Source organism: Eleutherodactylus coqui, chromosome 5, assembly GCF_035609145.1.
Source record: "Eleutherodactylus coqui strain aEleCoq1 chromosome 5, aEleCoq1.hap1, whole genome shotgun sequence".
NCBI classification, from domain to species: domain Eukaryota; kingdom Metazoa; phylum Chordata; class Amphibia; order Anura; family Eleutherodactylidae; genus Eleutherodactylus; species Eleutherodactylus coqui.
The window spans coordinates 171,802,469-171,829,052 of record NC_089841.1 but is presented as its reverse complement, the minus strand read 5'-3'; the positions used below and the strand labels follow the sequence as shown (position 1 = coordinate 171,829,052).

At 45.4% G+C, this 26,584-nt stretch overlaps 1 protein-coding gene across 2 annotated transcripts in view; it reads right to left on the bottom strand.

Moving 5' to 3' along the window:
* The window catches only part of LOC136628078 (ubiquitin carboxyl-terminal hydrolase CYLD-like), a 29,715-nt gene extending 8,695 nt beyond the window's left edge, over positions 1-21,020 (bottom strand). Inside the window, exons 1-8 of one of the 2 annotated variants that reach the window (XM_066603700.1) lie at positions 20,936-21,020; positions 17,061-17,555; positions 15,902-16,193; positions 13,116-13,184; positions 8,602-8,870; positions 7,441-7,609; positions 7,217-7,358; positions 4,438-4,560 (exon numbers count right to left, since the gene is read on the bottom strand). In XM_066603700.1, the coding sequence (XP_066459797.1) occupies positions 4,438-4,560; positions 7,217-7,358; positions 7,441-7,609; positions 8,602-8,870; positions 13,116-13,184; positions 15,902-16,193; positions 17,061-17,507 (1,511 nt within the window). In that variant the 5' untranslated portion in view covers positions 17,508-17,555; positions 20,936-21,020. The remainder of the gene's footprint in view (positions 1-4,437; positions 4,561-7,216; positions 7,359-7,440; positions 7,610-8,601; positions 8,871-13,115; positions 13,185-15,901; positions 16,194-17,060; positions 17,556-20,935) is intronic. The other variant, XM_066603701.1, reaches the window with a different exon arrangement.
* Between the last annotated feature and the right edge of the window lie 5,564 nt (positions 21,021-26,584).

Genomic DNA, 26,584 nt, shown 5'->3' with positions numbered 1-26,584 from the left:
TCCTCTCTACAGGCACTTAATCAAAGACTCAGTAGGTCTCTAGTGGAGAAGACCAATCTGTAAATGAAAGGATGATATTCAGGATATGTTTCTGCTAATAGGCTCATCCAGGTTATATTCCTCCCCGCAGGATATGCCGCACACCTCCGATGCCTCCCGACAAAGGCTGACATAAAAGTGTATTCCTAGAAAAGTTTTGGTGTGTTCTTTATTATTATAAACGGGAAACGAGGCCGCTTGTCAAAACTAGCTTAGGACTTCTGGAAATTACTGGAATGTCCCAATTCTAATTTAGCAAATAACCAGACACATTCAATACATGCAGTCAGCACAGTGACTCAGTGATCAGTACGGCTGCCATGCAGAACAATCTGACTAATGGGTAGCATCTGCATGGAGTTTATAGGTTTTCTCAAGGTTTATGTGGCTTCCAGATTCATACTGTTTCTTCTCACACTACAAAAAAAAAATATTAAAAATTGGCTATAAAACTCAACTTAACCCCTTAGTGACCAAGCCTGTTTGCGCCTTAATGACTAGGCCAAATTTAAAATAACTCCGTAAAGGTTTTGCATATTTATTTAAAGCACCAATATTGGGAACATTGGTTCCCGGTGACATCTCTCTGTTCCCAGCTACACGTTAGCCGGGAGTCAGAGATATTTTAAATTGCCCTGGAAGCGTGCTCTTCTGAGCACGAGCCTGACGTATGACGTCTTGCGCGCATGCACAGAACACACCGTCGGGAGCGGGAGGCCAGAACGCTGTGGGTCATCGCGGAGGATGGGGTGAGTACTTTCAGCTGCCATGATGGATCTGATCCATCAGGGCAGCTTAATCTTTAACTTTTGTTTACTTTTTATTGACTTTCAGATTATAAAAATAATTTTGGTAGCTGAAGGAAAACAATAGGGCAGTTAAACCACCACATGGGTAAAATCCCTAAAAAGGGCCTGGTCCTTAAGGTACAAAACAGCCTGGTCCTTAAGGGGTTAAGAATGGAATGTTCAGAAATGTGAAGAATATTTGTAGTTTAAACTTGTCCTTGGTGTTTAAATGTCCTTTTGTACATTAACAGTGATCCCAAGAAAGGGGTATGCAGATAAATATGCACCTGGTGTGATAAGTGGATTTCTCTTATTTCCCTCTAACTGTACTGACAATGAAGCAGGATTTATTTGACAAGTCTTTGAGTTCTGTTCTTTATACTGGCGCTTTTCCTGGTATCAGTTAAGACTCACAGGTGTATTATCTGAATTGTTTGACAATTATTTCTAATTTACAGCCAGATGTATTTACTTCTAAGCTCTCATTAATACTGGTACTATTGATAAGGGTCATTTTAAAGGGCTTGAAATGGGAAACAAACACCAGACTCTCTTGTCCTGGCAAAACCAGACACCATAATAGGTTTTGCTTTGGGTCCCCATCATTTGTATATACGACAATGTGTTGCTAGACACCTCTGAAACAGCCAATTTCCAATGACAACAAAGAATTGGGCATGCTGATATTCAATATGCCCAATCCTTATTTTCCCGACACATGCCACCGAGTGAAAGTTGGTACACCATCACATATATTAGATGGTCGGCTGTTCAGGCCAAAGACATCAGGTTCAGTCAACGTTCATCCAATGTGTATGGCCATCTTTACTTTCTGGTTGTGCTACAAATCTATAACACTGGAGAGATAAATGTTTGCCGTGCAACAGCATATACTGTCATTTATACTGAAGTTCAAGAACTAGATATTGTTGTTATGTACAATTTGTTTTATTGTATATAGTTTTGTATCGGATTGTCTGTAACTGATTCAATGTATGCTGTCTGTATAAACACAAGGCTCAATCTGCTTAAACAGATTTGTTTCTAGGAGAATACAGGCAGTCTCTGCTCTGGACTTCTACGCTCCTCTTGCCAGTAGTGACTCACTCGATAGAAGGCGCTGGCAACCATCTCCAGTTATTAATGCACACAAGGCACAATTAAAGGCTCGTTCGAGAATAAGCTTCTTACGACCCACCATCACATGCTGATTCTAGGTTAACACGGAATCCTAAACTTTGCAATTTTAGGCCTTTTTCTATCAGATTTCCTGCTCCATTCTAGGTGACCTAAGGCAAAAGAACTAGAATATGTGCAACTTCTGCTGCTGTCTGGTCCATATTACAATGAAGACAACGCAGAATCCCCACTTTAGCCGCTTCCAATTCCAACCACGTTACAGTTAATATTCCAAAACTAGATAAATGGCATCATGTCGATGCAAGTACAAACAATAAGAGAACACCAGTTGATTCCTAAACTCACTAATACCCTGCATAGGCTCATGCAGAGCCCGCTGCATAGGGCTTGTATGGCCCATGCTACAGAGACACACATATGTTGGCATTAAGGCTGCATTGGACAGAAGATAATTGTGCATGCGATGAGAAGCGTACAGAGGTACAGTACAGTCATCATGGACCTATTATGGCTCTGTACAAAACATTGTGATACGGCGGCATTGTGGCAGCCTGTACCAACAATATATATGCACAGACTACGGACTTCTGTAAGCAGTGCAATATTTTGCAGATAGATTCTGTATGAGAAGCCACTGAATCCAACGTTCCCCTCAATCCTGCATATTTTCATAGTAGTGATGCTAATGATAATAATACTACATTGTCAACCTGCAACCACACTGTGAAATAGTCCGCAAGCCATCAAAATGTAAATTCCATCAGCTCTCCATACTGTGTATACATGGGTGGTAGGGACAAGCCGAAATGCATTAACACGTCATATTGGAAGTAGGCATTCTAGATCCCAGCAATTCTGATGATTGCAAAGTCTAATATGTAGCTTTTAGAGAAATATCCTAATGTCATACATTGTGTGGCTAGTAGAGTTAGCTGCACTTGAGAGCTGGCAGATGCAGAAATTGATATTTACCAACGGGTGTAAATAAAACATGTGGTTTTCTTTGTACAATGTCTACTAGAGATGAGTAAACGTGCTCGTTTAGGACAATTACTCGATCGAGCATCGCTTTTTTCGAGTAACTGCCTACTCGGGCGAAAAGATTCGGGGGGGCGGGGGTAACAGGGGGCAGCTCTTTCTCTCTATTTTCCCTCCACTCCCCACCGTAACCCCCCGCTCACCCCCCAAATCTTTTCGCCGATTAGGCAGTTACTCGAAAAAAACGATGCTCGATCGAGCTATTGCTCTAAACGAGCCCGTTCGCTCATCTTTAATGTCTACCTTTTCAATTCATCACTGCACAATCTATGCCGTTACTAAATAGAAACCAAATTCGTACATCCAAACTGTGAAATGCTGTCCTGATCATTTCCAAGAGACATGGACACTTGGCTTGTTATAATGGATCACTCAACATACCTTACACCAGCATCAGGGCAGGTTTTCAGCCTCTGCATGTAAATAGTGAAAGTTTCCACTCAATGACACCAAACGGATGGTTACAGTAGTAGAAAACATTCAAACTTTATATATTTTTTACAATATATAAAGACAAAAAATCATGCCAAAAAGTACTTGCTGTGTGTTTTAGTCCAATGTCAGGGAGGCTCTGCAGCACCAGACCTCCCTGACTGCGTTCTTAATGAGCTAGCAGTAGTAGAGTATTCATAAAATGCTCTGCCTGACCACTCAGTTACTTGCCTGTAAACTCGCCTCGGTGGCTGTAGGAAGCGAGATACATCCACAGCAAGCTCCTGGCAGCCTCCTCTGCACTTCCGTGTAATTGCACAGTGTGTGGAGGATTTGCTTGTCTGTCAGCTCTCACTACTTTTCTGGCTGATTGATCACACAGCCCCTGCTGTCTTACGCTGCTGTGTGTGATATGCCGGTGAAAACTGCCTGTAGTTAATTAATTGACCTGGCATCAGGACAGGCAGCGACAATAGACACCGCTGCTGTGCATGTGCGGCCCCCACAGTGAGGTGGACTCCCTACCAGCAGCTCAAAAGATCCTCCCTTGGTAAAGCCAGACACCAGTAAACCATTTAATGTCGTTATCAGGACACTGTTATCCCCACCAGCGAGGATGAAGACCCATCTCCTCTTATTTACTACAAATCCCATACTTTGGCCCATTGTTCGCCCCTTATTTATGAGCCACCTTGTCTCTTGTGTGCAGTTGGCATTCAGACTCAGAAGCTTTTCACTAGCATCTGAAAATAGGTTATGGGCACATACCCTCATACTGTATAGCTGCCCTTTCATATAAGGTCTCTCTGCTGCCTTCATGTAGCATTTTGAGGAGTAACTGATCTGTACAAAAGCAATCTAGATCACGTTACACAAGTTAATCACGTTAGACCACCAGGGAGGTTTTAATTAGTCTGAAATACTTTTTCCACTAGAGTGCGTGCTATAGTCTGAAAACTACGGTATGTATATCTATCTATATACACAAAACTATACTCACTTGCGCAAAGGGTTGACTATCTCAGTGCGCAGCAAGTCCCGTGTATCAGTGTAGGAATCGCTGTCGTTCTTGTCTGGGGGGCGCAGAAGTATGGTGTCCAGTGCAGAAGAGCAAGCAAACATGCTGCAAAACAAAAGTATTTACGGAAACTGGAAAGCATAAGAATCATTTTCATTGCTGCCGATTTCCTAGGCAATCGATGTTCGTTTAACATCTGCACATAAACGTTTATACAAATAAGGGAGGCTGAACCATTCCTCTGCAGTGCACCTACTAGAAGGCAGCAATCTTGCAAGTCAATATTAGACTCTTTATACAAGCCTTGTAACAATGACTGGGAATTGAAAGCCAAGCCATAATCCATACACAGACAGCTGTTTCGGGGTGTTTGCTTCTCAACAGTCTGTTTTGGGGTGTTTATGGATTCTGGCTTAGCTTTCTATTCCCAGTCATTGTTACAAGGCTTGTATAAAGAGTCTAACATTAATTTGCAGAAATGTTGCTTTGTATTAGGTGGTGTGGTAGAGGTATTGTTCCATGTCCCTTTTTTGCATATTACCCAGAGGAGCATAAATGGCCTTAAAGGTCTCCTCACTCACTCACCTTCTAGGTGCTCTCCTTAGGGATAAAAGATAGCGTTCCTAAACATTTATATAAATGAATGAACATATTTCTCCTCCAATTGGATCTAGTATGAAATAGGACACAGAACCCAGGGCTGTTCACATAGGAAAATAGAACAGGCAGTCCATAAAGATTCTAGACTGCCAAAAGCAACGCCGCCATGATACAAGAGCCATTTATCGTTTGTACATAATAAAGGCATCAGCAGTGATCTTAAATACATTTCTGCGGATGCAAGGAAGTAGATGTAATGTCATACACACGGTAGAGCGGCGTACACAAAAGAAAAGGAGAACTTCATAATACCCATATGATGGAACCTGGTGCATTTTTTCCATCAAACACAGAATAAGAAAGAAAAAAAATCTATGTATGTATGCATGCCTCCATATGGGTTCAGAGGGATACAGAGAAACAGGACAGACCTATAGAACCTTGGTCTGATATATACATTTAGGAACATTAAACTGCTGGTAGACACTGCAGGCCGACAGATAAAACACTGCTTCCCCCTCCTGACTGTCACAGCTCAGCAGAGGCTCCCCCTTTGTGGCAGCGGCATATACAGCAATTCTCCTATAGCGCTGCAAGACGCGGGCTGCACAGAGAATTTACACTTTGCACATGCAGGGCATGTTCGTTTGCACAGGGCAGATCAATATGCCCGGATTTAAATAGCTATTTAGTCCAATGAGTTCAAGGTGTTCTTTTTTTCAAGGAATTGCACATCTGTGCACCATAGACTTCTAAGCGGACCCATGGTGCACAAATGCAGATAATTTTTCTTGCGCACACAAAAAAGGAAAATGCGACTGAACCCATTGAAATCAATGGATTCTATTCTCTGTGTATTGTACATGCAGATTTTGGGAAGAGCTCTAAATTTCTCATTTTTTGTGGTTCCAAGGCAAATATGGCTGAAAAGAGTAAAGTTGTGTTCACAACGGGGCGGTAGGTGTGCAGTACAAAACACACATCAGCAAAACAGCTTGTGTGGACTTTTTTGGGAATATTTTTCTGTGTGGTTGCAGTTTTGGTGCAATTTTTACCGCAACCACATAAAAAAAATTTGCATATTTGCCAGAATGTGTTTGGGTGCAGTTTTTACCACCCACTAAGATTCCTAAGTGAATACAACCTTATTTCTCAAAGCACCCTGAACAGGACACAATACTCATAGGCCCCTAGCTTTAAAAAGGTTTTTTGGGACCAAGATACTGATCACCTATTCTCAGAATAGCTTGTCAATATCAAATCAGTGGGGCTCCGGACCCCCGCAGATCCTTCTCATTGCTGTGACATGTTAATCAGTCATAAGGTCTGAGAGCAGCTCAGTCCTGTTGAAGTGATTGAGAAAGAGCCGCTATACCAAGCACAGAAGCTATGAAATGTACGGCGCTGTGCCGGGTACGCAGTGAAGTGATACCAGAGCGCTGCACTCACTTCAGACAGCTCATCAGTGGATCTGATATTGATGATCTCCCCTGAGCAGAAGTCATTATATCTTAGGAAAACCCTTTGGATTTAAAATAATTCCAGAAAGTGTAATTGTAAAGTATTAAAGGGGTATTCCAGAGACATAAAATTGCTCCACATCCACTTTGTCCTTCCTGGTTGCTGCTGACCGGGACATGTGACTGCTGCAACCAATCAGTGGTTATAGAAGGTCACTGCTGTGGTCAGTGATTGGCTGCAGCAGTCACATGTTAGCAGTAATTTTAAGCCCCCGGAATCCCCCTTTAAGTACAGTGAATATCCACAACATAGATATCACATCACACAACATATGTACAGTAATTGACCTGCTGTGCTTATAGTTTATGATGATACCTTCATAAGGTCTTCTGTAATGTCTAGAGATGAGAGAGTATACTCGCTAAGGCACATTACTCGAGCGAGTAGTGCTTAGCTGAGTATCTCCCCGCTCGTCTCTAAAGATTCGGGGGCTGGCGGGGGGAGAGCGGGGAGATCTCTCTCTCCCTCCCCCCCCCCCCCCCGCAACTCACCTGTCACCCACGCCGGCCCCGAATCTTTAGAGACGAGCGGGGAGATACTTGGCTAAGGCACTACTGGCTCGAGTAAAGTGGCTTAGTGAGTATACTCGCTCATCTCTAGTAATGACAAGATAAAAATTAATAGGAATATTATTTCTTACCAAAAAAGTGTTGCATCCAAATAGCAGGAATTGCAGTGTCCTTGTATCCCTTTCTTCCACCCCGTCAGACGTTCTAGTGCTTCATTGTCCGTGGCCGGTGGGGTGTTCTCTTCAACACATTTACTGATGTAGTCATGGAATGCTAATACACATAAATGACATTAATATTTGGAGCCTTATCCTCCTATCTGTAGAAGACTAACCCCAGGGACTGGGATACTTACCAATAGAGTTACACCTTTGAATCTGATTGGTTAGCCGATGCAAGGAATAGAAACGGGAGTCTGGATGACAGTTTCGTAGTTTCACAAACAAAGCCTTATTGGGTCCACATTGAAAATAGCGGACCCCTCTGTATGTCCCATCTGTGTAGGCAGACGGACGTTCCTCCTCCTGAAGATCAAATAATGGGAATTATGTAGAATCAATGAATAGCATGTGACGTTTCCTGAAACACTCCTCATACAGAACATGGAAATAGTGAACACCAAGTGGCACAACCTCTAACCTCCTGACATGTTGTATGCTAAGTCAGGAGAGAAGATGATTGCAGACTACTGCAAGGATAGAGACTGCTCCCTCCGGTCCTCGATTAACTGCCGCTGCCCGTAACCGTTCAGGGGTCAGAGGGGCACCTAGCTTAGAAGGGGCCACAGCCACTGTGATCAGAGGGAACCACTCTGCACCCTCAGCAAATTCCTGGCAGACCTTTGTGACATTTTAGAAGAAAAGAATTTGTGAACATATAGGGCCAATGCCCACGGACGGATAATCGCCACGGGATTCGTGGTCAGATGTCCACCGCGAATCCCGCAGCAATAGCCATCCATAGACATGCTATTTTAACAGATTCTTTCCTGCCCACAAGTGGAAATCAGCTGCGATTTTCCGCTCGTGGGAGAGAATCGCAGCATGTTCTATTCTCACCACAGCCAAACATTACGTACAGGCGAGAGTCTCTCAGCTCAATCTTCCATACTTGTAAAGCTGGTGAGCCTTAGCCTTATTCTTTACCACAAATTGTTTTTGTCTTCACTCGCATTTCTGATATCGAATCATCTTAAAGGGGTTTTCTGGGGAAAATACTATGGATAGTCCGTCGCCTGGGACCCCGACCGATCAGCTGATTGTGTGCCTGCTGACAGCACCACAATTACAAAGTCTGCTCCGACCTCCGCGTAGTGGCCGGCGCTTGTAACTGTAGTTCTCCTTAAGGATAGGTCATCAATAGTATTTTCCCACGGAAACCCCCTTTAACTTTGTGATTTCCATTCACTATTGTTGACATTCCGCCATAACAACAAATGACAGGATGTAAGTAACGCTTCTACTCTTTCTGTACAAAACTTTTTGGTGTATAAAAATAAAGAAATGACATCATTTACCATTTCAAGCCCCGCAATAGCTTCCTGGCAGTCTGGGATATGCCCAATCCAGCGGATAACCCCATATATTGGAGGATCATTTACTTCAACCATGGAATTGAGCTCAAGACCTTTACCGAGAGCCTGGCCTTCAGCGGATGGACTGGAGGGGCTGCTATTTCTGGGAGGACGGTACAGGCTAGATGGTGGATGATCTTCTGAAGGGGGATTCAAGTTTTGTGCCTCCTCGCCTTCAAGACGGTTGGTCAAAGGTTGTGGGTGATCCTCAGCTGAAAATATAGATTTAGTTAAGGGTCTCATTAATGACACAAGTATAAAAATGATGATGCATGAAACAACTATGTGGCCACTTATCCATTACTATATACGTGTTTTGTTTAAATGGACATTAACTTTTCAAACAACTTGTGCTTGTGGATTTGAATTGCGGATTCCACGGGCTCCGTTCGCCCCTATGATACGCGGTAGCTCGGAAATAATCAATTGCATTGCCTTACACAGTTCTGATCACATTAGCGTGTTGGAACTGCATAATCCGCTAGTGGAAAATAAAACGAAGCATGTTCTATTTTACTGCGGACATACTTGACATAGAGCCCATTATCCTCTATGGCAATTATATTGCATATGGTCTTCCGGTATCCGCATCATCGCTAAGAGACGGCGCAGGAAATATAAACGAACCAAACCCCCTCCCAAACAAAGAGGTGTACTGTGCATGGCTGCCTGTGTGACTACACGGTCATGCTCAGTACAATTTCGTGGCCATACGCAGGGCCACAGCTGGGCCCACAGCGGTTTTTTGCTTACGGCCGTGTGATCCTGGCCTAAAGCAACACTTTTGTGCTGAAAAATTTCTCTAAAGTGCGGTCTCCCTTCCCTCTAGCTTGCTGTCCACTGTCTGTTTGCTCATGATTGACAAGGGCTGCTAGCATAGGAAATTAGTCATTATGCTCATTGAACTGTATGCAGAAAGGAAGGGGAGGAGGGGGAGACACTCACAAAGGGGGAGCTAAAAGTAGAGCTGCAGGTAGAGTTAATGGTGAAATCTTCTGCTGTTTATACACATGTACACTGCTAAATCTTTCTGTACACTCCTGCCTGATGAGGTTGTGTGTGTAACAGGCATTTAGAAAGCAAGCTCTCTATAGATCTCTGTGTACAGTGTATAGAACACAGCACAGCAGCAGTTTCTCCTCCCGCCAGTCCTGAGAGGATGGAGAATCAGATATACAGCCTACATAGGGAAAACAAAAGCAGTACACAAGTCATATAATAGCCAGAAAGAGCGTTATTCCTTATGCAGACACACAGTAGTATACTCTGTAAAGTTATTTGAAAACTTAGGTACACTTTAATCTAGTGGATTATGGCTATGTATGCATATTACAGCTACAGTATGCAAACACGACTTAAAGCTCTTTTACTTGTTATGTATGCCACAAAAGGGAGAGGCGCAACATCCTAGATTACTATGTTTACAGTCATAACTAAAAACAGTAAATCCACATATCTGTTGTAAATCTTTTTGTGCAAAGCACTACCTTTGGATAGATTCCAGTGACTACTACTTTCACATACAGGAAGTTCATGTACACAAAATGTAATGGGGGGCGTATTTCCGTTCCAGAGCGTGCAGTGGGTAGGAGTGACACGCACAGAAATGTATCACAATATACATGGGCTATGCTGCACAAACCACAATTACCGGTATCTGCATCTATAAAAACATCATTATATATCTGTGTGACTGTAATTAGTGACCGGTATACATAGTCAATGAGTTTCTTAGCTCTAGCGAAACCCTTATGCATCTCATCCAGGCTGCACTGATTGTGCTAGCTACTGAGGCATGGAGAAGGCAAAAGAACTGTTAAAGTATCTGCAAGTAAAGGTAGTTTAACTTTATAAATGTTGGAATATTTTATATATATACACACACATACATATACACATACACACACACACACACACACACAAATATGTAAAAAATGCCAAATCAGTACTGCTCAAACTAATACCAAGCAATAAGTAGACCAAAATACATTGCAGACAGGATACTTTGTTGGGACGAAAAAAAAAACCAGCAACTTTTTTTTATAGGAAGCCAGGATTTTCTGAAACAAAGTGGGCTGCACGGTAGAGTTGTAGGAAAAAAGCTATTACTGCACTAAAGCCACACAACAGACTGTGTACAATACCCCAAACAGTGCCCAAGAATACCGAGAAACTTTCAAACCAAAAATGAACTTTATAGCGCAACCAAAAAAGGCTCAGCTTAGAGAGCAGTCAGCAAGGCCTATGAAGAGCAGCACAACATCCCTACCATGAAGTGTGGAACTGGATCTTGAGAGGTGTGAGCTATTGTAGAGCCGCACAGGGAGTTCAGTCAAAATTGCTAGGACCAGATGATCACCCCGACGCAGCATTCAGGAAGGGGCTGGTCTAATGAGACAACCCATTTAGGAAATAAGGAAATGCCAATTTGTAAACAGGAACATTTTATCGTTTCCCTCCTTGCTATTGTTTGTTTGATGTCTGTGCTATTCCGTGTTACATAACAATTTTATTAAAAACTGCAGTGTATTAAAAATAGACATGTTTTCAGTAATCGCTCCCATTTTCTTTAACCCTGAAGGGCTCTCACAGGAACATTTTCTGTGGGCGTATCTCCCGAGCGGCGGCCCCACAGCAGTATGCAATGCATTGTGTATTGCTGCATGCCGACAAATCCCCATACACTTTCTTGGTATGTAAGCAAGTGTAGTATGGGCGAAGACAGAGAATAAGAGAATGGTAGAGTTTAAAGGACCTCCAGGGTCATCGGGTCCAACCCCCTGCTCAGTGCAGGATTCACTAAATCATCCCAGACAGATGTCTGTCCAGCCTTTGTTTGAACACTTCCATTGAAGGAGAACTCACCACCTCCCGTGGTAACCTGTTCCACTCATTGATCACCCTCACTGTCAGAAAGTTTTTCTAATATCTAATTTGCGTCTGTTGACTCATGTTCAGTCTGTGATCTATTAGCATACCCAGTGTATGATGCATATTTGGCTTCTTTTTCTGTGTTATGTCTTTGTACATTTTTTCTCTCACCTCTGTGATTTTCTTTAGCTATTAGTGAGATAGCGTAAGTTCTGATGTACGCATGTTGGCCTTACCGCAGCCCATCAGCTTGTGTGTTTTGGCCAAAATTCAAACTAACACCAGCATTTAATCAAGTTTTTTTTTGCATGCACTGTGCTATAGATGCTGGGTGAACCCGGGATGCCCTGCCATTGTGGCGCACTGTGGTGATACAAGGCAATTCACTGCTTTGCTAGTAGTGGTTGTATTCCTCTATGGTGTGGCACACTTATCTATGGCTGGCATCCTTGGTATAAGTTCATATGTGCGGACTATGTTGTCTGCCTCACCTAATCTGGGTTGAGGCGAGTGGCTACATATTAGTCGGCACATGAACACTTAGCTCCCTCATATTATAATCTGGCTGGATATGGTGATTGAGCTGCCCTGCAGTTTATCAGGTAATGCATTTTTGGCTTCTTTTTCTGTGAGTTATGTCTTTGTACATTTTTTCCTCTCACCTCTGATTTTATTAGTATACTCAAGTCTATTTCACATGTGCTGCTATTTAGCCCAATTCCTCCCATTCCATATGTGCTTTTGTCCTTTTTCTTGCCCAGATGTAGGACTTTGCATTTCTCCTTGTTAACCCTTTTCAATCCACTGTCTGACGTATAAAGACATTATGATTTAGGGCTGTACAGCTCCGATGTTGGAAGACCTCCATTGGGGTTCTCTTACTGTATATTGCTAGCCTCTCCAATCTAATTTGTATCCTGGTTTTCCTAGAGGGCGTACTCTTTTTCTGCGGTTCTACAACGGCGCTATCTGCTGGCTAAAGCCAGTACTGCATGAGGTGACATCTAGCATTTCGCACCACTGAAAGTAATTTAAAGTTACTTACTGCATATTAGACGCGCAAAACTCACATGCGTAATATGCGGTAAAAATTCTGGTGTGAGAGAGCCCTAAGAAGTGGTCTAATTATAAGGACCAAGCTAATTTTTTTTTTCAATGTCACAATCTACGGGCCCATTCCCAGGGGCGTATTTTCTAGCTATATTTTTTACTGACTGAATACAGAAAGCACATTGCCCCACTGAATTGGTGCGCTCAGACAGGTTTGTTATGCATACCAGTGTTGAGTGTATACAAAAATCTTTTAATCCTTATTCAGTGTTTTTGTGTTTCTTTATATTGTGCACCCCGTTTTCTGTGAATTGTAACAAAATGGACATCACCTGGGTCTTCTTGCATTTTTTTTTAAATTTTGCACTGGATACAATATGGACATTAAGAAAAAGCACATAAGCAGGTAAAATGCAGTAACTTCCACAAACGCATGCGGAGAAAATGCTGCGTTTTATAAAGGACGAAACTTGATATGCCGTGAGAATGAGCCTTTTTACTTTACCTTTGATATCCGAAGTCATGTGACTACATACCTTGTCGCGCCTGTTCTTCTGGAGGACAACACTTCACATTCCTCTCTTCTCTGGACTGCGGCACATCTGCTGGAACAAGGCCAGATATCAGCAATATGTTGTACTGCTAGTGTCATATATCCACTGATCAATGATTCTTTTCACTATCGCTGTAAGACATAGACAGAAGTCGCTGCTTTATTATGGGTGCTACCTGCATTCATAGGTGAGACAACTAGGGGCGCAGCAACCCTCTCAGATGCTGGATGAGGCACAACAGTCCTAACTTGCTGTGTTTGCATAGATTTTCCTATTTTGTAGTCTTATTTATCTGCTCTTGTAAATATTGAAAGCACAAAGGTGCATAATGAAGGTATTTTACAATGCAAATTCCAATCTAGCCGCCAAGCTGTAGACTCTAATCATCATATAATTCATACCCTATGAAGAAATCGCTGATTACCACAGGCAAGCGTATGTTCAATTATGCAAGCACACATGGAAGGAGGACTTCATTGAAATGTAATCCTGGAGAACACTTTCATTATACGGACAGAGAATTCTAATTATTTAGGGTGAATAACACGAATATGGAGAACCTTAGAAATAAAATAATTCAGTAATGGAGGCAACAACCTCCGCTCTGCACCGATGTGACCAAATGTGCCTAGAGGTGACCAGAAACTTTAGATAGAAGTAGGCTGCTAAGTGATCAACCACTAATCGAAGGATGGTCTGGTGGACCCTCATTGTGCAGATGCAGTCATACACATTGTAGTCCATGCTGGCCGTCACAGTTCTTTAAACTTGTCATACATGTTCAATGACACCGGGTAACACATGAAAGATCTGAGACGGTTCTGTCAACAAAAGACCGTTCGTCCGATTATAGAATCAAGATTCCAAACGTGTGTCTTCTTTCCAGACGTTAACAGTCTGTCATCCGTCGGCTAGTGACTGTCTGCTAATAAATTTCACCAGAGCGATCTTTGTGATTGAAACTGTCCATTTTCATCAACTTCAATCTAATGTGTATGGGCACTTTAAAAGTACCCGTATACGGGGCAACTGTCAGGCGCATAAGTGCTCAACAGTTGGCTCAGCGGCTACCGCTCTTGTACTTACTCAGTTGATATGCTACAGATTTGGTTGTTTATCCGCAGTAGATTTTGACGAGACGAAATCTGCTGCATATCTGCACCAAAATCCACAGCTAATCAGCTAGGTGTAGCCATCAGACCCTATATATGCTATATTCACCACGCACGTACCTTTACACTGGGTGATTATCGCCTGGATGATCATTGGATACTGCAAATTTAGGCAATAGTCATCCCGTGTACACGTGACTGCCGAATGGGCACGGAGCAAGAAATCACTCACTTGTCAGCGTCACTTGGGTTTTAGCTCACCTATAACACAAGTGACTATCGGCCCGTGTAAACAGGCAGTCATTCATCTATGTACAACTGCCTGTTCACAGTGGAAGGAGGCAGGTGGCTGGAAGAGATCTCTGGCACATTCCGCTTCCATTCTCTGAATGACTATCGCTTCTGAGTGAAAGCAGAGGATCAATAGTTAGAGGGACGGCTGACTATCGCCAGTCGTTCTGTATAAGGGTACCCTGTGTAAAGCATAACAGACATAGGAGGATAAGGAAGGGAACTGTAGCAATGGACTTCAAACAAAATTGTTCATCTTCTCAAGCAGCTTCAGAGCATGGCTGGTTTTACATGGGACAACTATCAGCCAAAAAATTGCTTGATCAAGTTTGAGTGACAATTGTCCTGTTCAAGCATGGGACCCAACAGGGTACTGGGTGAGAGATCGCTCCGAAACAAGGGGACTACTCAACAACTTCTTGCTCAGTGTAAACAGGCAGTTCATTTTTGAATGACGGCGGCCAGCTGGAAGAGATCTTACCCTCCATTTACTGATAGCCGCCCCGTATAAAGTTACCCTATGTCTATTTTCTCCTGTAGACACATTTTACTTCTTTAATTCCACCAATAAATAGGTTAGCAAGAAGGGGCAGAAGGAAATGGAGTAATGCACTGCAGGATCAGACTACGTACAGGGTTAGTTTCATTTTTAGTTGCAATGGCTAATTATGCAAACCAGCTTTTTCTAATCGGAGACCTTTATGGACTATCCATACAAGTCTGATAGGTGGAGGTCTCCAGACTAGTGATGAGCGAGCATACTCGCTAAGGGCAATTGCTCGAGCGAGCATTGCCCTTGGCAAGTACCTGCCCGCTCGAGAGAAAAGGTTCGGCTGCCGGCGGCGGGCAGGGAGCGGCGGAGGAGAGCGGGGAGGAACGGAGGGGAGATCTCTTTCTTTCCCCTGCTCCCTCCTGCTCACTGCCACAACTCACCTGTCACCCGCGCCGGTACCCAAACCTTCTCTGCCGAGTGGGGAGATACTCACTAAGGACAATGCTCGATCGAGCAATTGTCCTTAGTGAGTATGCTCGCTCATCTCTACTCCCGACCCTTCCTTGCAAGGCAGCTACTTACAGGGCAAACAGAGAAGCAAAAGTTGAGGTCAAAGCTTGATTGACCGTTTCTGTAAATCCTATAGGCATGAATGAAGAGAGCAACCCAGCCTGTGGCTCCATCTAGCAATATGGGGGTCCAAGGCCACCGTTCTCCGGGTCAGTGGGGGTACCAGAAGTGGCAACTTCACCCATCAGACTTTTACGGCAATGAAATGGATAGGCCATGCATTTCTGAGATGAGAACACCCCATTAACTACAATAGTCTATATAGACGTTCTGAGAAATGTAACTACTGATTTAGTGATTACCATTTTCTTGATCTTTTTCGCCAGTTCTATGTGGACTTTTCTGCCTCAATCCACGCGACTTAAATATCATTTGTTTAGCGTGTGGTTCTTGATGGCTTCTGGTCCTCAGTGCTGCCTCTTCAAGCCCTCCGGGAGACTTCTCATCCGGTTTTCCTGATTTCCTTACAGGATTTTCAGCCCAATCCCGCTCCAATCTGCTTCCCGATACGAAAACCCCACAATTCTCATCACAATGGAAGAATCTCTGACCACGAAATGATCCGTCTGTGAAGCCTTTACTCACGGCAGACCCCTGGAAAGCAAGAGCAGTCGAACATAAAAGAAGGCCTTAGGCTGGATTGACACGACTGGAGTTGAGCACCGTTTTGTGCACTCAACAAGCAGAGAAGAGAACCCATTGATTGTGTGTATTTTGCGTGTACATTTTGGTTGCCCCCAAAAATACGCAGCAAGATCTATTTTTTTGTGTAGGGAAAGAGAACATATTCAACTCGTCACACTAGTTGGCCATTTCAATGGCTGACAACATCGTTGCGAGTTTTTTTGCACAGGCACAATTTGCTTGTACGGTAAAAAAAACATGGAACAATGCCCTTAGCCACGCCCATTCCCCAAAATCACAGTACAAATGCGTGAGTAAACACGAATACGCTCGTGTGAATCCAACCTTGGAGTCTGTTCATACCTGCGTTTTGGTTTCCGGAAAGCAGTTTTAGAACTGCGCCATAAACACCACAAGTGCCAGATGACCCGGTTGTAAGTTAGGGGTGTCCATCAGATTCTGTTTAGTGTCTGTCCCTTCACACGGGCGAGTGCGATATCAAACCGTGAACTTGGCTTGATACCGTGCTCGCCAAAGTGCGATGTCCCCGCGGATACGAGACCTTTTTTGTGTTAAAAACGCCTTACGTCACTTCAGAGAAGTAGCGATCCTCCGCCGTGGGTTTTTGGTAATTTCACACTGTATTCATGTGCGCCTCGCACGCCATGGGATGCTTTGCCAATCCCATTAAAAGCAATGGGTGAGGTGTTCTAAGGGGACACCTAAAAATACTACATGCGGCGCAATTTTCCCCTCATATTTAACGGACTCTGCGATGGGGCGTCGGACGCAGATACAAAGAGCCTAATATTATCTGGTTATTAACTTAGCACTCACCACAAGTTGCACTCCGAAAAAGATCTCCTGTTCGTGGTTGACGGACCCCTTGTAACAAAGCACGCCCCTCTCTTTGCGTCCGCTGGAGGACTTGACCTGGACCCGGACATAGTCCCCTGTTTTTAGGAGCATCACTTCCCGCAGTCTCTTATGGTCCTTATAGAAGGCATATCTCTCTTCGGTGTCGGTGACTGCTAGTAATATCCTCCAGACCTGGGGGCTGACCTCTTGTACCGCCTCCGGGTCTACACCCACCACCTTCTCCGTCTCATAGACTCGCAGCCACAGGGTGGGTGGATGCAGTAGAGCGTTATCAGTCCTGTCTGAGGGGGGCGCTGCAGTCAGTGTCAGTAGGCTCCCTCTCTCAACTCTGTTGTATTTGCCATCTGGATTTTGGAGAAGTGATGAGAAGTCACAAACAGCGATGTATAAATTTGGAGAGGACATCTCGCCGCAGCTTCCTCAATAGGTTAATCAAGAAGGGGAACGGGAAACCTGCAAGAATAATGAGAAGCAACAGCTGCAAATATCGGATCAATACCGGGTCTTCACACAACTAATTACATCTCAGTGCGCGTAATTATAGAGGGGGGGGGTCATGTAAATAAGAGCTCAGCTGACAGTTATGTCATTTCTTAGCTGCACATAGCAGACCCGGAGTACGCGGATGTACACGAGCCGCACGGGTCACTTCCAGATTCTGCATAGCTGGCTATACGCCTATGCTCATTTGACATGAGGGCATCTCTTCGCCGATTCTGCGCTCCAACACGTTACTTCTAGGGGCTAACCGTGTCTATGGGCTCGTTTACAAAGGCGTAAGCAATTTTGGTAGGTGAAAAACGCACCGTTTCCGTGTGTTGGTGCTTTTTTTTTCTTCTTATGTCCGTGGTTCATAGGTGTGTCATCCGTTTTTTTAAGGGGGGGGGGGGGGAGGGGCAAAAAAAAACTAAAAACGTCCAAATGATGTCAATTTTGTCACAACTACAGTGTTTAATAACGCAGCTAAGATGGAGGCTTCTGCATTTTTTAAGCACCTGTAGCATTTATTCGGCAATCTTGGTCCATGAATAAGGCCCAAAATAAGACATGCTGGAAATATCTGTAACATTGGTCCACGTAAAAACACACATCCGAATACAGCAATTTAATTCAATGGTTCCGAGTGGTTTACATGGTCAGTAAAAAAATACAGCCTGAACCCGGGCAGAATATCTGCCTGTGTGAACGGGCCCCAAGAGCGGGCCATATGGCGGCACACAGAGGGCAATAAAGGGACCGGACTGGGTTTACGTGTCCCATGCCAGAAAGGCATTACAAGAAGTCACCTAATTGTCGGGATACGAGCAGATGATACAGTTACATGTTCTGATTGGTTGCTCGCGCGGACAATAAACCCTAAGGGCTCCCTCACACTGGTGTCACAATATTGCCATGAGAAATTCACGTCTTTATTCCCACAATTTTTGACCGCCAGCAATGCTTTCTCCTGAGAATAACCTCATATCACATCGCCGCCGCCCGTGATTTTCTCGCGTGAAGGACAATGGGAGTTTCTAATGTTAAAGAAGCATCGCCCGAAAATCACAAGTTCGTGCGTTGTAATAAAAAGGAGGCTCCATGGGGTAACATGGGAGATTTTTTTCCCCCTTAAATTGCAAAACGCAGAAGCATAGAGTACCCTGCCATTATTTTTTTACTCCACATCGCATGAGTGAAAACATCGCAAATGGGAATGAAACCACTGAAAGTCATTGGTTTCATAATTCAGTGTTTTTACGCTGCCTGTCCATGGGCGCTGCGATATCCCGCGGTGGAGATCGGCCGCGGGAGCTGCCACCCAGGAGCAGGAGCCAGCTGACGGATCTCCGCGGTGAGCTTATCTGGCAGATAGGCTCACCGTGGAGAATCGCAGCATGCTGCGATTTGCCGGCCGCGAGCGGAGAATTGCTAAGGAAAGTGTGCATTTCGTTTCCCGCGACCAGATTATCGCTGCGGGGAATGCAATGCAAAAACACCCGTGGACAGGCAGCCTTATTCTCACATTGCTCAAAAAATGTGTAATTTTATCGCCAACGTGAAGGCTGCTAACACGTAGACCGGGGTGCGGGGATTCTTTCATTATACGCATAGAGCGATCTTGAATCAGGTGTGGGATATGAAAAGCGCTGTGGAGAAGAAAAAAAGAGAAATTGTTTGCGTTTCATTATTATTATATAGGTGATGCTTAGTGGAAGATTTTCGGATTTATGTTCTTACTGGCTGCATGAGGCGGACGCGGCACATAAATCCCCCCCTGTGACGTATGAATGCTGCGTCCCGGAGGTCGTGACAGGTAAAGCGCGAGGTGTGTGTGTGTTGGGGTGGGGGTGGAGATTGCTCTATGGGACGAGGGAGAGGCCGCTTTCATCTTTCAGGCCCCCGAGGAGCACACATACTGTACTCTTTATATTTCCCCGTGGGTAGGTGGACATTTCCTATTACTAGCAGCACATTGAATACCTATTGTACCCATTTACTATTATTTACCCATTCTATTTGTACCCATTTACCATTATTTACCCCTTCTATGTTACTGTGTATATAGAGGACCTGCCGGTCCGCCCTGGAAGGCGAGGAACACGTGGCACATACGAACATACATGAGCTGCATCGGACGCACCTCCAGCCCCGCAAAGCCTAAAAACTACATCTGCTTCAGCGGGTTCCGTTTTCTTGCTCCATTCGCGGAGCAGGAAAGGGGAATCTCCCACCCGAACGGATGCGTCTTCTGCCAGAACCAAACGGACCCGCTGACTATAATGGGGTTCATTTCGTTTCCGCTCAGCTACCCGGCCTTTAACCAGATGAAAAAGTCGCTATTTCCTGCCAGATCTGCGAAGGAACCTCTGAGATTCCAGCGCAGGTCTAAAAGCAGCCTCAGGCCGGGCTGACACAAGCGGATCTGGCAGCTCGCAACATATATGTGAGCTGCACACAATGACATCACGTACCGGCCACACGCCGCTCATCGCCATCTACTGTCCTGGCGTGTACGCCCACATAATACGCCCCAAGATAGGGCATGCCGGGATTATTTTTGCACACATATTTCACACAAGTCGTGTGAACGTCACCATGGCCGCCTACGGCAGATTGGTACATTATATTACATGCACAAGACCCAACACGCTCCTGTGGGCTGCGCCTTAGATCTTCAAAACCAGTACCCATTGGTGTAAGCAACAGAAGGCTGGAATTGGCACACCTGTCACTATCCCCCGCTGCCCACAGCCAGGGCGGCATAGGGGGTCAGAACATGTCTCTTTAAGGCATTACTGGTATAATGCTGGGAGATGTCATTAACTAGCGGTGGGGCTGATGACCCCCGTCTGTTGGCCACATTGGCGCACACTATCATGGGCGGACTAGGCGGCCTTTCTCCTTAGCCAAGTGGGATAAATTAATGCGGCAAATAAATAAACCCTCCAATCAGACATCTTCCCAAGAGACGGACAACCAGGAGGCTGCAGGCAGTCCATCCCATCCCTGACATGTCTCAGTGGCTGCTGGAACTGCAATCCCCAGCATGCCTGGTCACCTGGGGGCAGGGCATGCTGGGAGTTGTAGTGTACTCATGATGCCCCATGCACTTACCTCCCTGTGCCCCCTCCTCCTCCTCTACGAGGGCAAGGCATGCTGGGAGTTGTAGTGTACTGATGATGCCCCATGCACTTACCTCCCTGTGCCCCCTCCTCCTCTACAGGGGCAAGGCATGCTGAGAGTTGTAGTGTAGTGATGATGCCGCGTGCACTCACCTCCCTGTGCCCCTCTTCCTCTACAGGTGGGGGGCATGCTGGGAGTTGTAGTGTAGTGGTGCTGTCCCGTGCACTCACCTCACTGTGCCGCCGCCCTCCTTCTCTACGGGGGGCTCCAACACCACAAACTTCCAGCCACCACTGGGAAATTACAACGAGGAAATGTGCAGGAGTGAGCGGCAGCCTAGGCGGCCAATCAGTGACAAGCTGCAGTGAGGAGAGCCAATGAGAGAGCAGGAGGGGCGGGGTGGGAAAGTCCCAACACATGACAAACACTAGGCAGAAGTGTCGATTATGTCGGGACAGTGTAGTATATACCCGGACTATGCAGTGTGTTATTCAGCGTATACCCGTACTGTCGGGACAATATAGTTTCGTTATATATACACACACACACTCTTTGTAAAAGAAAGCCCGTAGAATGGATCGTTTTGCTGCAATTGTGTTTTTTTCACGCGATTGTCAATGGGACTTTCTAATGTTAAAACCGCATCGCACAAAAAGCACAAACTTGCGATGCGTTTTTAACATTAGAAAGTCCCATTGACAATCGCGTTAAAAAAATGCAGCGATATCGCAGCGTTAAATAAACCGCAGGTGGGGGAGATGTGTAAATGATGAGGGTTGCGGTGCGATTAGATGAACGGTCTTGTGACCGGAGGCCCTAAAGCTGTTTTCACACAGCCGAGAAAATTGTGCAATATTTGTGCGTTGCGAGCACACATGTCTCGCACGAATATGAACGTCATACACATGGGCGATTTTGTTTCCTGCATCGCATTTCCACTTTGTAGCGTCCCGTTTCATCGTTCACAACCGCACTGCAAATGAAGGTGATGACGGGTGTCAAAGCCGGGACATGTAGTGGGCAACGTGAGACCAGAGCGCCTTCATCCAAGTGCCTGGTAATGGTTCTGACGGACACAGCGCTGTAACCATGGCGACACCTGTCTCTGGATGGCGGACAACGAAACAGTTGGAGCGTTTCGTGCTTGTGATACAATCAGACGATCCTCTCTGCTGATGGTCTGTAGGGGGCGCCCTGAGTGTCCTCATGCATCTAATGGTCGCAACCCCTCCAGTCTGAACAGTGTGGTCAGAACCACCCAGGTGGCGGCAATGGATCGATACGACCATTCCAGTAGTGCGCCCCTCTCAGACTCTGTTACTGGGCCAAATCTCTTTAACCTCTTGTGACAAGCCTATTTTTTGGTTTAACCCCTTAACGCTTAAAGCTACAGGACATACATTTACATCCTGCGGGTTCAGGGTATGTATGGAGGGGGATCACGGCTCAATCTCTCTCCATACAATGCGGGTGCTGGCTGTCTCTCACAGTTGACACCCGCCCGCACAGCGATGGTAAGCAGCACCGCTGATCGGAGCTATTGACCATTTACATTATCATTAAAGGGGTTGTCCCGAGGCAGCAAGTGGGTCTATACACTTCTGCATGGCCATAATAATGCACTTTGTAATATACATTGTGCATTAATTATGAGCCATACAGAAGTTATAAAAAGTTTTATACTTACCTGCTCCGTTGCTGGCGTCCTCGTCTCCATGGTGCCGACTAATTTTCGCCCTCCGATGGCCAAATTAGCCGCGCTTGCGCAGTCCGGGTCTTCTCCTCTTCTCTATGGGGCTCCGTGTAGCTCCGCCCCGTCACGTGCCGATTCCAGCCAATCAGGAGGCTGGAATCGGCAATGGACCGCACAGAAGCCCTGCGGTCCATGAAGACAGAGGATCCCGGCGGCCATCTTCAGCAGGTGAGTATGAAGACGCCGGACCGCCGGGATTCAGGTAAGCGCTGTGCGGGTGGTTTTTTTAACCCCTGCATCGGGGTTGTCTCGCGCCGAACGGGGGGGGGGGGGGGGGTTTAAAAAAAAAAAAACCCGTTTCGGCGCGGGACATCTCCTTTAAGGTTCAGCTTTAGGTCCCGTCCAGGGGTGCCGTTTTTGAGGATTTTAAATGGAAAGCCCAATGGCGATCCCTTGGACAGACGCCATGGCGATGCGTGCACAGGCCCTGATGTTTGCCTGTGGCAGAATAATAATTTGGCCACTACCAGCATAAAAACAAAAATCTATCAAAATTGCATATTGTAGACATAGACTTTTCTCTAGCAGACCTGTGAACATCTGAAAACAATGAGGATTTAGCCTCGAGGCCCTTTTACATGGGCAGATAAACGGGAGCGAACGTTCATCCACATGTTATTTCAGTTATCGCAGACATCTTCCTGTGTAAATAGTGATGTACTGTCGACAACAATGAACTATATGCGTTCGAGGATCACGCTAGCGATTGTTTGGGTACATACAGTATAGCTGATAACACCATGGAAATAACACTGAGTGAGCGCAGTCTGACTTGCAAAATGTGGATCGGCGCTCATTTCTAGCATAACATCTGCTAGCGTAAGGGTGGCTTTATACGGGACAAGCATCGGCTGCAAAATTATTTAAATGAGCGAACAGACAGTCGCTCATCATTAAACTGCCTGTTCACAGAGACAGAAAGCAGGTGGCTGGAAGAGATCTTTGGCGCAGTCCGCTTCCAATCACTTAACAACTATCTCTCCTGTGTAAAAGAACAGGAGCGATAATTCATTGGAATGACTTTCGGGCACTGTTGTACCACCTCTAGCTTGGATACAGGATGTTATACGGGCAGAAATAGAGGCTCTATCTAGTACCCTGCTGTACCACCTCTGATTTGGATACAAGCTGTGAAATGGGCAGACATGGAGGCACTAGTACTCTGTTGTACCACCTCTAGCTTGGATACAAGATGTGATACGAGCAGAAATGGAGGCTCTAGTAACATTTTGTACAGCCTCTAGTTTGGATACAAGGTGTGATACTGCTGGGCATGGAGGCTCTAGTACCTTGTTGTACCACCTCTAGCTTGGATACAAGATGTGATACGGGCAGAAATGGAGGCTCCAGTACCCTGTTGTACCACCTCTAGCTTGGATACAAGATGTGATACGAGTGGAAATGGAGGCTCTAGTACACTGTTGTACTGCCTCTAGCTTAGATACAAGATCTGATACTGGTGGGCATGGAGGCTCTAGTACCCTGTTGTACCACCTCTAGCTTGGATACAAGATGTGATACGAGTGGGAATGGAGACTCTAGTACACTGTTTTACTGCCTCTAGCTTAGATACAAGATGTGATACTGGTGGGCATGTAGGCTCTAGTACCCTGTTGTACCACCTCTAGTTTGGATACAAGCTGTGAAATGGGCAGACATGAAGGTTCTAGTATCCTGTTTTACCACCTCTAGCTTGGATACAAGATGTGATATGAGCAGGCATGAAGGCCCTAGTACGCTGTTGTACCACCTCTAGCTTGGATACAAGATGTGATACAAGCAGAAATGGAGGCTCTAGTACCATTTTGTACAGCCTCTAGCTTGGATACAAGGTGTGATACTGGTGGGCATGTAGGCTCTAGTACCCTGTTGTACCACCTCTAGCTTGGATACAAGATGTGATATGAGCAGGCATGAAGGCCCTAGTACGCTGTTGTACCACCTCTAGCTTGGATACAAGATGTGATACAAGCAGAAATGGAGGCTCTAGTACCATTTTGTACAGCCTCTAGCTTGGATACAAGGTGTGATACTGGTGGGCATGGAGGCTCTAGTACCTTGTTGTACCACCTTTAGCTTGGATACAAGATGTGATACGGGCAGAAATGGAGGCTCCAGTACCCTGTTGTACTGCCTCTAGCTTAGATACAAGATGTGATACAGGCAGACATGGAGGCTCTAGTACCCTCATTGTCCCTCACTGGTGCCAACACCTCCTAATAGTATGGTCAGAACTGCTCAAGTGATGGGCAATTGGTCAGTACAAACATCCAGCTTCTCGCATTCCAATAATACACTCCCTCCAATACTGTTAACTGGGTGAAATCTCTTTGATTGCGTCATTGAGGCGTCCAGTGGTCAGCAAGCTGTACACAAGGGGAAAGAGAAGTCCACTACACACAAGTAGCCTTTTATAGGCCGAGGGTGGAACCACTTCTAGGGCCTCAGATGGCAAGACCGTTCATCTAATCACACAACTCTAATCATTTGTATATTTGCCTGAGATGTAACTGCATGCAGGATTTTGCAGCAAAACGACAATTCCTTCCAAGGGCTTGATTTCTTTTTGAGGAGTGTACTTACCAAACCGGTGATCCAGTATGATAAGAAATGGACCGTAGCAGCAGAGACTGGAGAAGGTGGCCACAGATGACATGCTGTTTCTTGATCACCACCACTGATGCCAGAAACTGTGGCTCTTCTGCGTCCATTTAAGGAAACCCGTCACCCTCACTATAGTAGCATGTGGCATTTACAGTTCATGGGCAGTTTGGGTGACCATGGGCCCCTGGGATCCTCAGGTGCACAGGCAGGTGTAATGTATACCAGAGTTTCTTAACTCCAGTCCGCAGCGCCCCCCAACAGGTCATGTTTTCAGGATATCCTATAGAGAGAACACCTGTGGCAATGTCTAAGGCACTGACAATAATTAAATCACCTGTGCAACACTGAGGAAATCCAAAAAACATGACCTGTTGGGGGTCCCTGAGGACTGGAGTTGAGAAACAGTGATGTATATATACTAAATGCTGCCAGAAAACTGCCTGAGGTGTCGTGCTGATGTCACAGGAGCAACTGAAGGGCAGCTATCTTACAGTCCTCTGCAACATGAAAGTTCTCTCATTGAAGTAGTTGACCTCCTCCTATAGATGCCTAGTGGGAAATATGGCCATGCTGGTATGCAGGAATGTGACAGCGACACTCACTTCAAACTGCTGATTGGCTGGGATCCTGTCAGACCCTCCAAAACCAGATATGGATAGCCTGTTTCAGCATCCGAGAAGCTGGCCCACAGCTGAGGAGACAGCAGGCAGATGAGGCCTTGTCAGGGGGCTCTACCATCTCCTCCCCTGGGGGTAGCACGGGACCTAACTAAGTTACTGCTGAGGAAGTTTCACAGGGAAACCTAGTCTGCGGTTTACTTCAAAGTCCTTGTCCCTTGTGACGCGACCGTTCTGTCCTCTGTGGTGAATCCAGTAGTTGAAATAAAGAAGCTCACACACAAGGATAACTTTCTGAGCAAAACCCGTGACTGGTCGATAGAGATTGTTTACTTGAATACAGTATGTTACAACAGTCTATAACATTACATCACAGGTGCCAACAGAGAACAATGGTGTGACAGGGAGGATTCACAGGATGGCAGAAGAATCCACAGTCTCAGTTATCTGTGGGGTTCTGCCCCCAGCCACCCTCTTTTTCTCTCCAGCTCTCTACCGGTCAACACTCACATTTGGAAGGGGCACTCAGCGCTGCCCGGCGGTTCCGCTCACTCTCTCAGTTGTCCATATTAATAGCAAGGAGACCTGGGTGGATTGGGCCCAGGGCATACATCAGGCCATCGTTCAACCTCTTCCATCCTGGGGATCCTCGAAGGACAAGGCACAGTTTTTCCTACTCACTAAAAGGCCCCATCTTCGCCAGACTCAAACTCTTGCAAGATTCAGAAGCAGACCCACTTCACTCCAAACTCTCTTTTGCAAGAAGACCCACTCACTGACTCGCATACCATCCTTGCAAACACATATCAAACATGATCACGACACACAACAAGATACATTTCCAGACATAAACCAAACGTTAACCCATTCAGTGCTGCAGAGATGCAATACACATCAAATTCACA